Raw genomic sequence first — 12,574 nt, 5'->3', positions numbered from 1 at the left:
GTCGGTGACGACTGGAAGCCTAAAAACTCGGTGCTCTCCGAGCCCGTTGGTGTGAACACCTCCCCCCAGTCCTGCGAGCCCCCCCCTTCCGCCTGGGAGGACGGGAATCCCAAAAAGTCCGTGGCGTCAGAGCTGGTGGGGGTAAAAATGTTTTGCCAATCTGCTCCTTCCTCTGACTGGGTGGATCTTGGCGACACCCATACCTCATCCTCTGGTTCCTCAAACTCCGCTTCCCAGCGCCATGGTGAGCTGTTCTCCCGTGCCTCCTCCTCCTCCCCCTCCCTTTCCATGTGCCAGGGCTTGGGTCTGTGGGGAAAGAGGGCGTGAAATTCTTCCACCAAGAATTCCTCCTGTATCTGAGTGGCGGGGACCCATTCATTCTGGGACGGTGGAGCATCCTCCCATGCCATGAGGTACTCCAGGCCCCCCACCCCCCACCTTGAATCCAGGATGGCCGTGGCCTCATTGAGTTGCTCCCTGCTTTCCCTCTCCCCCCCTCCCTCGGGGGTTTGTTCGCTGTCTCTGAGCCTGCTGCTTTCCCTGTACGGCGACAGCAGCGATCTATGAAACACTGGATGCACCCTCATGTCCTCTGGCAGTGCCAGCCTGTATGCCACCGGGTTGACCTGTTGCGTGACCGTGAAGGGGCCCAGCCATTTGGGTGCCAGCTTTTTGCACCTCCCTCTGGTGGGAAGGCCCTCCGAGGACAACCACACCTTGTCCCCCACCCTGATGACCTCCCCTTGTCGCCTGTGGCGATCTGCCCCCTTTTTGTACGCTTCCTTGGCCCTCTCCAAGTGTTCTCTGAGCTGCTGGTGCACCGTCTCCAGTTCCTCTGCCCAATCCTCAGCCTGTGGGCCCTCCTCCTCCTCCTCCCTCTCCCTCTCTGGGAAAGATCTGAGGTCGCGCCCGTAATTGGCCTTAAAGGGCGACACCCCTGTGGAGACGTGCACTGCATTGTTGTAGGCAAATTCTGCTAGCGGCAAGCGATCCACCCAGTCCGTTTGCCGCTGGCTGACGTAGCATCTCAGGTACTGCTGCAGAATGGCGTTGACCCTCTCCGCTTGTCCGTTGGTCTGCGGGTGTCTAGCCGTCGACAAGCTGACCTCCACCTGCAGGAGGTTCATGAGCCGCCGCCAGAACCTGGAAACAAATTGGCGGCCACGATCCGAAATAACCCTTAAAGGTAATCCATGCAGTCTGAAAATGTGATCAACAAACAGTTTGGCTGTCTCTTCTGCCGAGACTGCCCTGGCACACGGTATAAAGTGACACATTTTGGACATGAGGTCCACCACCACCAACACTGCAGTCTTACCCCTGGACGAAGGCAGATCTGTGATGAAGTCCATGGACACCACTTCCCACGGCCTGTGTGGTGTGGCTAAGGGCTCCAGCAACCCTGGTGGCGCTGCTCTGACCACCTTCGCCCGCTGGCAGGTGGTACAGCCCCTTACATAGTCTCGAACATCTTCCCTCACCCCTGGCCACCAGAAGTGTCTCATGACTAGGTGAGTGGTCTTGTCCCTTCCAAAATGCCCCGCTGTAGGGTTGTCGTGCATCTGCTTGAGGACCGTACGTCGAAGCTGGGTGGTGGGTAGGTACAGCGCACCCTTGTAGAAAAGCAGCCCTCTGCGTTCTGCAAAGTCTTTTGCCTGCTCCCTCCCCCCTCTCAGTTCTCTGAAGATGCGGTTGGCAAATTCATCCGCTGCCGTCAGTGCTGTGAGTTCTGCCTCGCTCACCACTGCTGCTCCGCAGGACCATGCCGACGGGGGGAAAATGTGCCTTGGGGCTGGTGGCGCCTCCTCCTCCATGTACTCTGGCTTGCGGGAGAGGGCATCCGCCCTGACATTCTGCTCTCCTGGGATGTAGTGTATGGAGAAGTTGAAGTTCGAGAAGAACTCCGCCCACCGTATCTGCCGCTGGTTGAGCACCCTGGCAGTTCTCCAGAACTCCAGGTTCTTGTGGTCTGTGCACACCTGGATGGGGTGCTTGGCGCCCACCAGGAAGTGTCTCCAGTGCTGGAACGCCGCGTGGATCGCAAGAAGTTCCCGATCAAAAACTGTGTAGTTTCGCTCGGGCTGGGTCAACTTCCTGGAGAAGAAGGCACAGGGTCTCCACTCTCTGTTGGCGTCCAGTTGCAACAAAATGGCGCCCACAGCCTTATCAGAAGCATCTGTTTCAATGCGTAGGGGCGCGTCCTGAACCACGTGGAACAGGTTCTGGTCTGAGGCGAACACCCTCTTGAGGCTTTCGAACGCTGCTTGCGCCTCTGGTGTCCACCTGAACTTCTGCTTGCCTCTCAGGCAGTCAGTGATGGGAGCCGTAACTCGAGAGAAGTTCTTGATGAACTTCCTGTAGAAGTTGGCAAAGCCTAGTAGGCGTTGGGCATCTTTGCGCGTCCTGGGGCTGTGCCAGTCCAGGATGGTCTGCACCTTGTCCTTGTCCATTGCCAGCCCCTTGTCTGACAGCTTGTAGCCCAGGAAGTCCACCTCCTTGGTGTGAAACTTGCACTTCTCCAGCTTCACATACAGGTGGTTCTCCTTCAGGCGCTGTAACACCTCCCTGACGTCCTTCACGTGCTGCACCGGGTCGTTGGAGTAAATAAGGATGTCATCCAGAAAGACCAAGCATTTCCTGAAGAGTAGGGACCCCAGGATGTGGTGCATGAAGGCCTGGAAGCATGCTGAGCCCCCTTGCAACCCGAAGGGCATCACCAGATATTCAAAAGAGCCCAGAGGCGTGAACATCGTGGTTTTCCACTCATCGCCTTCCCGGATCCTGATCAAGTTGTACGCCCCCCTCAGGTCTAGCTTGGTGAAAATCTTGCCTCTGCGTGCCGCTGTCAGGAGATCATCCACTCTGGGCATGGGGAAAGCCACTGGCTCTGTCACCGAATTCAGCCGTCTAAAATCCACCACAAGACGGCGCTGTTGCGTGTCTTTCTTGTCCACCCAGAAGACCGGGCTGCCCCCTGCTGCCTTGCTTTCTCTGATGAACCCCCGCTTGAGGTTCTTGTCGATAAAAGCGCGCAGATCCTCCAGTTCCTGGTCTGACATGGCGTACAGCTTGGCTGGGGGTATAGTTGCCCCAGGCACCAGGTTGATCTGGCAGTCAAAAGGCCTGTGTGGGGGCAGGTGGTCGGACTCCGCTTCACTGAAGACCTCCTGCAGGTCCCAGTATGGTTTGGGTATCGCCTCACCCCCTTTGACGTGCATGGTGGCCACCGTGGCTATCGGAGGCCCCTCCCCTGGTTGGTGCTGCATGCAATGTTCCAGGCAAAAGTCCGATCCAAAAGTGATGCATCTCTGATGCCAACTTATGGAGGGGTCGTGGCGCGCCAGCCAGCTCATGCCCAAAACGATTGGGGGGTCTGAGATGGTGGTGACGTTGAATGCCAGTGTCTCTGAGTGCCTTCCAACCGTCATTCTCATGGGGGGGGTTTGATGAGTGATGGCCCCTCCCAGCAGCTCTCTGCCGTCAATGGTTGCCACGTGCAGAGGAAAATCCAGCTGCAGAAGCTGGATCTGGTGCTCTTCTGCAAAGTTTCTCGAGAAGAAGTTGGCTGAGGCACCACTGTCAATTAGGGCGAGGACCGTCAATGGATAGCCATTTGGGAGCGTGAGCGTCACTTCTAGAACCACTCCTGCTCTGGGAGGGGTGGGCTGGCTCTGCTCCTCTCTGTGCGGGTGGGTGGGCTGGGGCTGTTGTCTGCTGACTGTGCCTGGCTGCCGCCCCTTGTCTCCTGCAGCCAGGCTTTCCCGTTTCCCTGCTGTGGTGCTGCGTCAGTGGGGGAGGGCACAACCGTTCCCGCCTTTCCTTGCCACTCCCTGCGATGTGGGCAGTCTCTGACGAGATGCTGGGGGGAGTTGCAGAGAAAGCAATTCCCACCCCTTCCCTCCTTGCGTCTTGGCGCCGCTGGGGTTTGAAAAGCCCGCGCGCGCGCGCTATCAATCTGCATGGGTTCCTGGTCCTGACTGGCCCCAGGCGTGGCTTGAAAGGGTTGTTGAGGGAGTGGCTTCTCCTGCGACCGTGGGAACCAAGCCCGCTTTGCGCGCGTTGCTTGCTTGTCGCTCCATCTGGATTCCTGCCTCACCCCCACCGCCAGAGCCGCTTTGCTCAGTTGATCCATATTACTGGGCTTTGGACCTCTCGAGAGCTCATCCTTCACCTCCTCATGCAACCCCAAGTAAAACGCCGCTTGCATTGGGGCAGACTCCAGATCCCACCCCAATCTGTGCACCAGCATGGTGAATTTCGCCCAATACGCGCGAACTGTCATATTTCCTTGGCGTAAATTATGAAGTTCCTCCTTAGTCTGGTCCATATGACTATCGGACGAATACATCGTTTTCAAACCTTCTAGAAATAGTTTGACAGTCTTCATGCAAGGATTCCTTGTTGCAATTAACGGTCTTAGCCACTCCCTGGCCGCCCCTGTAAGGTGCTCCACAATAAACGCTACTCTGTGCTCATCATCAGGGAACTCATCGTGGTGCAGCTCAAGAGCATACACAATCTCAGTCTCAAAGCCCTGAAACTCCTTCGGGTCTCCATTGAACTTGCTTACTAGGGTCCCGGCTCTCCTTCCTGGCAGCACTTGGACTTGGGGTGCCCCTCCCGCCTTGTTTTTCTCTGCATCCAGCTTGTTTTGGAGGTCTACCGCCACCGCCCTTAAATGCTGCTCTTTTTCCTGGAGCTCTCTCACCTGTTCCGCAAGTTGTAGCCGGTCGTCCTGGACCTTCTTAGTCTCCTCTTTAGCTGCCTTCAATTCTCCCTGCGCCTGCAGCGACAGCTGTTGCAGTTCTAGCTGGGCTTGCTCAGCGATCTGCCGCCACTTCTCCGCCTCTGACACGCTCATCCCGGCAACTCCAAAGTAGCCCAAAAATGATTAGGAGGTTGCTGTCACAGTGGCCGGAGTGGACTACTTCAGAGTAACGACGCTACGCAGCTCTGCATTTTATTCTTTTATTGGTGCTGCGTATTTACAGTGCTCAAGTCATTGCTATTTACACGGAGCGATGTTGTCAGTCGGTTTCAGAACCTCCTAATGGCTTTTGGCGCGTCTTTCTCCAACACAAAAGCTTTGGCAGACCCATTCTCTTGCCCCTCCTCTTCCTGCGTAATTCTGGAGTTGGGGGGATGGGTCTTCCCCCCTTACTTGCCCCTTCCTGTCCCACCTGGGACCCTGGCTCCTCTACCTTGCCTGAGCCTCGGACACGACTTCCTGCTTCCCCACTGGAATCGGAACTCTCCCTGCTTTCCCCTTTGCTCGGGGACGGGCTTGAACTCAGGAGGGGAGGGACTTCGCGATATCCCCTGTCCCTCACACAAATAAACCCAAACAAGAGCTCATACCGAAAGGTCAGCCAAATAAGAACAGTTTGCATGTTTTCTTCAACAGACACCACAAGGTTTCATCACAAGTATTCTTCTAAGACCAAGGTCAGAGCTAAGAATGCCCTACACTAGCATTGCATAGATCAAACCTTGCTTTATGAAGTGACCCAAAGTCTGACCTCAGTGTCTTAGATTAATGGAAGAGGGAAAATTTAGAGAGAAATCAAGATAGCAGAGCCACAGATTATGATGGTAGTTGTTTTCCAGTAACAAGCTCTGTTATAATCAACATAACTGCTATTCAAAAAGAGATTTGAGGATTCTGTGGGGAGAAGCTTCTTGAAGAGAATTTAATCAAATTACTACAGTGAATATGTGAGCATTACATGCATGCCTAGGGTGGTTGTATCCTTTTATTTTGAAAATGTCTAAAATAAAGCACAAACATTTTTTTGGGGGGGCATGTTTTCCCCAAGCCAGTACATACCATAAAGAGCCTTAATAAGTCAATATGTTATCTGTAAATTAAGCTTCATTATCAATAAATTAATTTAAAATTAATGCTACAAGAACTACGTAAAGAGAGAAGTTACCTACCACAGCTTCTCCTTTTTTCATACCAAAACAGGTAACAACACCATCATGATCTCCAATAACAACCTTAAAAGGAAAGTAATAGGAAGTTATGTCTACATTACTCATTTAAGAGTGCAAAGGAAATACATTTATACGTATTTCAAAAATCTATAGAAATATAGAACTATATCTCTGTAATCCATACTTTTCCCAACTCAACTCCAAATGTGTATCTAATATTTCAACTTGGATGTTTCCTTATGGTCTAAAACTCAGTATGCCTAAGATAAATCCTTTTCTTCTCCAAATTGCCTTCCTTTCAGCAACTCTTCACATCCATTAATATCACCATCCTGCTTGTTGTACAAACACAAAGCTTTGGCTTCACCTTTAAATTCTGCATCTCTTTGATTTCCCATATTCAATCTGTCACCAAATTATGTTGCTTTCCCAATACAGTGGTACCTCGGTTTATGAACACAATTGGTTCCGGAAGTCTGTTCATAAACTGAAGCGTTCATAAACTGAAGCGAACTTTCCCATTGAAAGTAATGGAAAATGAATTAATCCGTTCCAGATGGGTCCGTGGCGTTCATAAACCGAAAATTCATAAACCGAGGTGTTCATAAACCGAGGTTCCACTGTACAACAAATATCCTTTCCTTTTGGGGCAATTCTCTCTATTACCACTCTGGTTCATTTTCAAGCTATGGCATACTTTGACAACACAAGTGTCTACTCTGCAGCCTTCCCACATAACAACTCAATCCATGCACCTCTATCCAAAGCTATGCTGCCAAATTTTCTACTTCTTTTGTCATTCAGAACACGCAATACCCTCCTCAAATTCCTACAGTGATTTCTGGGTTCTCATACAAATTACTTGCCTTTAATGTCTCCATTCCCAACTCAAAAAGTATAAAAACATTTTGCATTCATTCTTTCCCATCTTTTTTATGTTGTGTTCTTATGTTGTCTGCTCCACCATCAACACTTACATTACAAGCTTTTGAGGAGAATGGCTCTGTGACTTAGATAAAATGATATTTTATATGATTTTGTCATCAGAGTACAATTTGTGGATGTAATCCTTCCCAGACAGAAATATTTCAAAACAACAAATTTCCATACCTTTTGTGTGGCCTTGCGTCCTGATGCAGGGAGCAACTTCATGGTCTTCTGAGATGTCACTCCCACCTAATTGGGGGAGAAAAACATTTCATTATTAATGCTTCAACTCTTGTGGTATAAAGTGGATTGTCATGTACCACAATACAAACAATACAAAGTAGTTGTTTCAGGGACTTCCGGTTGGTCGCGACGCCATCGCGGTTGGGGGTCCGTTCAGCAGAGCGGACCTCGGCACTTTGGAGAAAGGGAATACCGCTCCAGCGAAGCGGATTCCCGTTAAAACCCCCAAGTCGAGCGTCTTGGGGCCAGGTTCGTCTGGCGGGCGTCAAAAGCGGGCTCTCCCCCCCGGGAAAGGCTCTGTTTTGAGCCCCCGTTAGCGGTGGGATCGGAGCTGCGACGCGACAGACATTAGATCACTAACTCCAATCTGCGAAGCTGCGGAACTGCGAGGCTACAGCGACCAATTCTCCCAATATTTGGAACAAAATCGTAAGTTTGGACTTTAATTTGGATTTTGATCTGGACAATTGGCTAAAGGCAAGAGACCTAAAAAACGGGAGTCAAGTCTCTACCCACTGAGGAACTGGGGGCAGTGTTTTAGCCCGAAGCCAGAAGAAAAAGGATATAGAGAATTTAAAAAACCCAAAGGAATGTACAATTCCCCCTCCTAAAGCAGGGTAAAGGAGGGGAAGATCGGAATAATGCAGACCCTGCAAAAATAAGTGAGATATGCGTAAGAAACACCTTCTCAACCCTGGAGTCGGCACCCCAGGAGAGGCAGCGAGATTCCTATGTGAGGGAAGGTTGACAGCTATCAACAATGAACGCCAAATAATTTGTGATGAAAAGAAAAGAGATATAGTGATTGTTTTACAAGAACTTTGGAAATTACTTTTCAGCCATGTTGGACTTTTCGGTATGGGAACTCTGATCCTCCATTGCTCTTTGTTCTCTTATCTCTCTCCTGCCCTTGTGTGAGAATGTCAACATCCGGGACATCTGTTTTCCAGAGGAAAGTGCTAAAACTCCTGGGAGACATTGTAACTGGGCAGCAACAGCTCAATGCACAGTTAAGAGATATTAGGGAACAATGCCAGGAACTGAATAAAGCTACCCATAATGGGCTTGATAGTGAGAAATCAACATTTGAAGACAAATTGCAAGAACATACAGAAGAGGAAGAAGAAAATGCCCAGCAAGAAGGAGAAAAAACTGACCAGGATCTAGGTGATGGCCCTGATCCTCTTGAACTGGAACAACAACAAGTGGAATCGATTTCATGGGAAATGTGGGAAAATGTGAATAGGCAAGGGAAAGAATGTGGGATGATGGAGGGGCAGAAGGAGGGGAGGACAAATGCATGGGTGGTAAAATGGGATAGATTGGGAGTGGGATGAAGATGTTTTGAAGTAAAAGTAGGCTAGAAAAGAAAAAAAATGGTTATGGAATTTGGACTGGGTTTATGGAATTTGATTTTGGAATTTGGATTTATTATGGAACTGCTGTATCAAATGGGGGAAGGAGTCCAGGAGTGATGAGGAAGTAATGAACAACTAAGGTTAAAAGAAATATATGGAAATAAGGAAAGGACTATTTTTATGAAAAATCCTTTTGGGGAGAAGAGCAGGCTAGGGAATTAAAAATATGATATCTGTTAGAAAAATGTTTTTATAAATTTTGACAATGGTATGATCTATGTTTAATGACGATGAGTAGGAATTTGCTTTCTCTTTTTTTTACAATGAAACTGTATTGAATGATTATGAGAAGCTATGAAAATCAAGGGGGAGAGTCGGGGGGAAGTCACATTTTTTGTTCTGTATTTCTTTTTGTTTTTCCTTTTGGTTAAAAGACATGTATGGACAGATAGTTGGGCGGTTGTCCTCCTCTGTCTTCCCTCATTGCCCCGGGGCTCACCGGTGGCAGGTGGCAGGGGTGGGCTTCGGGGGGGGGAAGGGGGGAGGAGATAGGCCCGGCTATAAAATGAAACGCCTTCGACCGTCCAGCCTTCATGGGACTCTCTCGTGGCAGGAGGGGGCTTGTGGGGGCGGGATGGAAGAGGGCGAGAGAATATGAAATGTATGTCTTGTTTTATTTTATAAAATTAATAAAAATTATTATAAAAAAACAAAGTAGTTATTTCAACATGATTAATATGAAAAGGTATATTAAGATTTTGTCATAAGTGTAGTGTTTCTAACAGCAAAATCAATACAAAAAAGGATCCTGTGGTAATTATGGTTATGGACATGAATATGGTTGTCATAAATTGTTATAGATTATCATAAAAGCACTTACAATACTAGGGAGTAGGCTGACCAAACACAGTGGAATTTAAATTCAAGAAAGCATGGATAGGGCTGTGCCGATATTGTAGCAAAAGCTTTCATGGACTGTCTTCACTTGCCACACAAACACATACACAGGTATAGAAAAACCTGTCAATAGTGCCCAAGGATAATGAAATGCAAGATATACTGACTGTGACAATTCTATGTGAAGCTAAAATACAAGTGAATACAGTGAAAAACGGTGGTTGTGTTATTACCAATTATTGCCCTTGTGTACAATAGCTGTGCCTATCATATATCATTTGAGCTCTATATAGTGATGCATGAAAAAGCAGCTCTAATAGTGGGGTAGGAGCACTGAAAATAAATTCACATCTGGCAACCAATGCACCCCCTTTGGTTTCAGATAGTACATGGGTAGCTGAGTCTAAAAAGCCCAGGACACAGATTTTCTTGGCCCTCTAGTAGCTATGGTGGCTCATTTCCCACCATGTAAATGTATTTTGCATTAACTCAATTCTGACCAAACTAGGGCTTCTGGTGTATATTTTGCTCTAGGGGGGATTAGTTTGGTCAGAATTGAGTATCCACTTCCAAACATATGTAATGTCTTCAGAGAAATCATGTAAGGTTAACTGCCTTGTAAGGGTTAACCATGAATCAGGGACAGGAAGTGAATTAATACACCTTTTACCACCTTCTCCTGTTGTATTTTATGCCTGTTGTGAACAGGTTTGGGAATGGCAAAATAAATCTGTTTGTTTATTTATTTATATACATTGCTGATGTGTTACTCCATCCTAGTTCTACAGAAGATATACTGATGCATCTGTTTGGAATCACTCCACCAATAATAAATACAATTCAGGTTTTTTTATATTTAACAGGACTTTTAAAAGCATGTCTGCAGACAAAAACTGTTTTCTACATTCTATTATTATTCCATGACGGCTCCATGTTTTAGTAATGTTAAAACACAATTTTTGTCAAGCAAAACGCAACAAAACCACAGTAAACAAACAGCTGAATATCCATTTATTTCAATAAAGGGATTGTGAAGAAAGCTAACAAATGCCTGACCCACACTCTCATCCTGACAAAAAACAAGCAAACCTGTGTGACACTTAAAAGCCTGCACACTTTAATCTCAAATTAACCTCTTCTGTGACATCACTTTTCTCAACGCACCATGTTGAGAGCTGTCTATGGCAGCATCCTCAATGACAGGACTATGGTGGTGGTTTTTTAACTCCTACATCTAAAAGCCAAGGGGTTGACAGGAGGGGTGAATCCGGATGGCTATTTGCTCTTAAATCAGAGGTGTGACACTCCAGATGTTGTTGGACTGTATATGACAGGCATGGGCAAACTCGGCCCTCCAGATGTTTTGAGACTACAGTTCCCATCATCCCTGACCACTGGTCCTGTTAGCTAGGGACGATGGGAGTTGTAGTCCCAAAACATCTGGAGGGCCGAGTTTGATTATGCCTGATATAGGAACACGTGTCAAACGATTAGTCCATCATCTAGCTTCATACTGTACTGTTGACCCTGACTGGCAGGGGCACTCCAAGGTCCCAGTATTTTCCAAGCCCTACCTGGAGATACGGACCATGCTGGCCCTTCTCCAACCCCTCATCTACCCTGACCCCTGGGCCTGCTGGCTGGAGCTGTGAGGCTGCAGAAGAGGCACCCGAGGGCCACAGGTGAGCCCGCGGCGCTCCTGCATTTTGGGAGGGCGGCTCCTCTGCCTTTGCCGCAAGGCCATTTAATTATTCGAAACGTGAAGAAGCTCTCCGCATCTCTATCACCGGTTAATTTCTGCCTGTGAAAGGAACATGTGTCCGCAACGGCGTCAGGGGGGAGGGGGAGGCGAAGAACGTCGCTCTCGTTCTCGCGCGAGGCGAAGCAGTGGGGTTCGCTGACTGACGCGCGATCTCCCCCCCCCGCCCCCCTCCACACCTACCTGCAGATAATCCACCCGGCTCAGGCCCAGGTCCATGGCGGCGAGCCTCCCGCGCTCTAAGAAAAGCAAACCGTTATCCCTCTTCCCTCGTCCCGTGCGCTGTTTTCACCACACAAACATCACAGCGAGGCCTAAAAGCTCCCGCTAGGCCCCCGCGTCCCCATGGTAACGTGGCCGGACTACGCGATTGGACACGGCCTGAAGGGAGGAGGCGGGCTCCGCTTTGAACGCGCGCCCTGTGATTGAGCAAGGAACGTGCCCATCTAGTTACATATTCATCCGCTTGCGGGATTGGTGTTAAGGCGAGGAGGAGTCGAAAGTCATCTAGGAAAGCAAGCGGGGACCCATGGCTACGCGGTGCTGCTCACCTCGCGGGAAAAGGCGAACACATCTTGCATAAAAACAAGGGAGGTCTTGCACACAAAAAGTGCGGGGCTCTCTGGGCCGGGCAGCAGAGCTGTCCCTGGGCAGGAATGTCCCTGCTCGCCCAGATAATGTTATTTATATCGCCGACTGAACCAACCATTCCGGGTCTCTGTTCTGCCGCCGCCCCGCGCTCTGGGCTGCTGGTGCCCTAGGCAGGTGAATCTGACCAGGGAGAGACGCGGCTGGGCACCTGGAGGGGTGGGGTGGGGTGGGGCCGGTGGTTGGTCGGGCTGCTGGAGGGGGAGATCGCGATGTCACAGGCATCTGCCACCCCAAGCAGGCGGGATTTTTAGAAGAGGAACGGAGGTGGCGGTGAGGAACACCGAGGGGAAAATTAAGAGAGGTCAAAGACGAACAGTCAAGGAGGTAATGATCAAGTGGGCTTTAGATACTGTATTGGAAAAACCATTAACTTAACAACATGGGAAGAATTATGGCGAAAGAACTGAAAATTTACAGCCTGTGAAGTATTGAGGGAAAACCTAATCAAGACGTTTTATAGATAGTACTTAACACCTACCAAAATAGCTAAAATGTATAAGACAAAAACAAATCTGTGCTGGAGGTATGGTAAAACAGAGGGGACACTTATACATGTTTGGTGGACCTGTGAAAAAATCAAAAGCTTCTGGAACACAGTGTATGACGAGCTTAAAAAAATGTTTAAGTATAACTTTATGAAAAATACAGAAGCTTTTCTACTAGGGATAACGGGACACAGGTATAGCAAGAGAAGATCAGAAAATATTCCTCTATGCCACAGGAGCGGCAAGGATCCTAATTGCTAAAAAACTGGGAAAAAATAACTTTTATATAAAAATATATATTTTAAGAAACTTAGACT

General features: G+C 48.8%; 1 protein-coding gene across 1 annotated transcript in view; it reads right to left on the bottom strand.

The window, feature by feature from the left end:
• Window positions 1-11,574, bottom strand: part of BBS7 (Bardet-Biedl syndrome 7) — a 30,316-nt gene extending 18,742 nt beyond the window's left edge. The window contains exons 1-3 of the mRNA XM_035113327.3: window positions 11,305-11,574; window positions 7,048-7,113; window positions 5,938-6,000 (exon numbers count right to left, since the gene is read on the bottom strand). Coding sequence (XP_034969218.1) covers window positions 5,938-6,000; window positions 7,048-7,113; window positions 11,305-11,340 — 165 coding nt within the window. The 5' untranslated portion in view covers window positions 11,341-11,574. The remainder of the gene's footprint in view (window positions 1-5,937; window positions 6,001-7,047; window positions 7,114-11,304) is intronic.
• Between the last annotated feature and the right edge of the window lie 1,000 nt (window positions 11,575-12,574).

Source organism: Zootoca vivipara, chromosome Z1, assembly GCF_965207765.1.
Source record: "Zootoca vivipara chromosome Z1, rZooViv2.hap1.1, whole genome shotgun sequence".
Lineage (NCBI taxonomy): Eukaryota > Metazoa > Chordata > Lepidosauria > Squamata > Lacertidae > Zootoca > Zootoca vivipara.
Note: the sequence above shows the minus strand (reverse complement) of the source record. Positions and strands in the feature narration are given on the sequence as shown.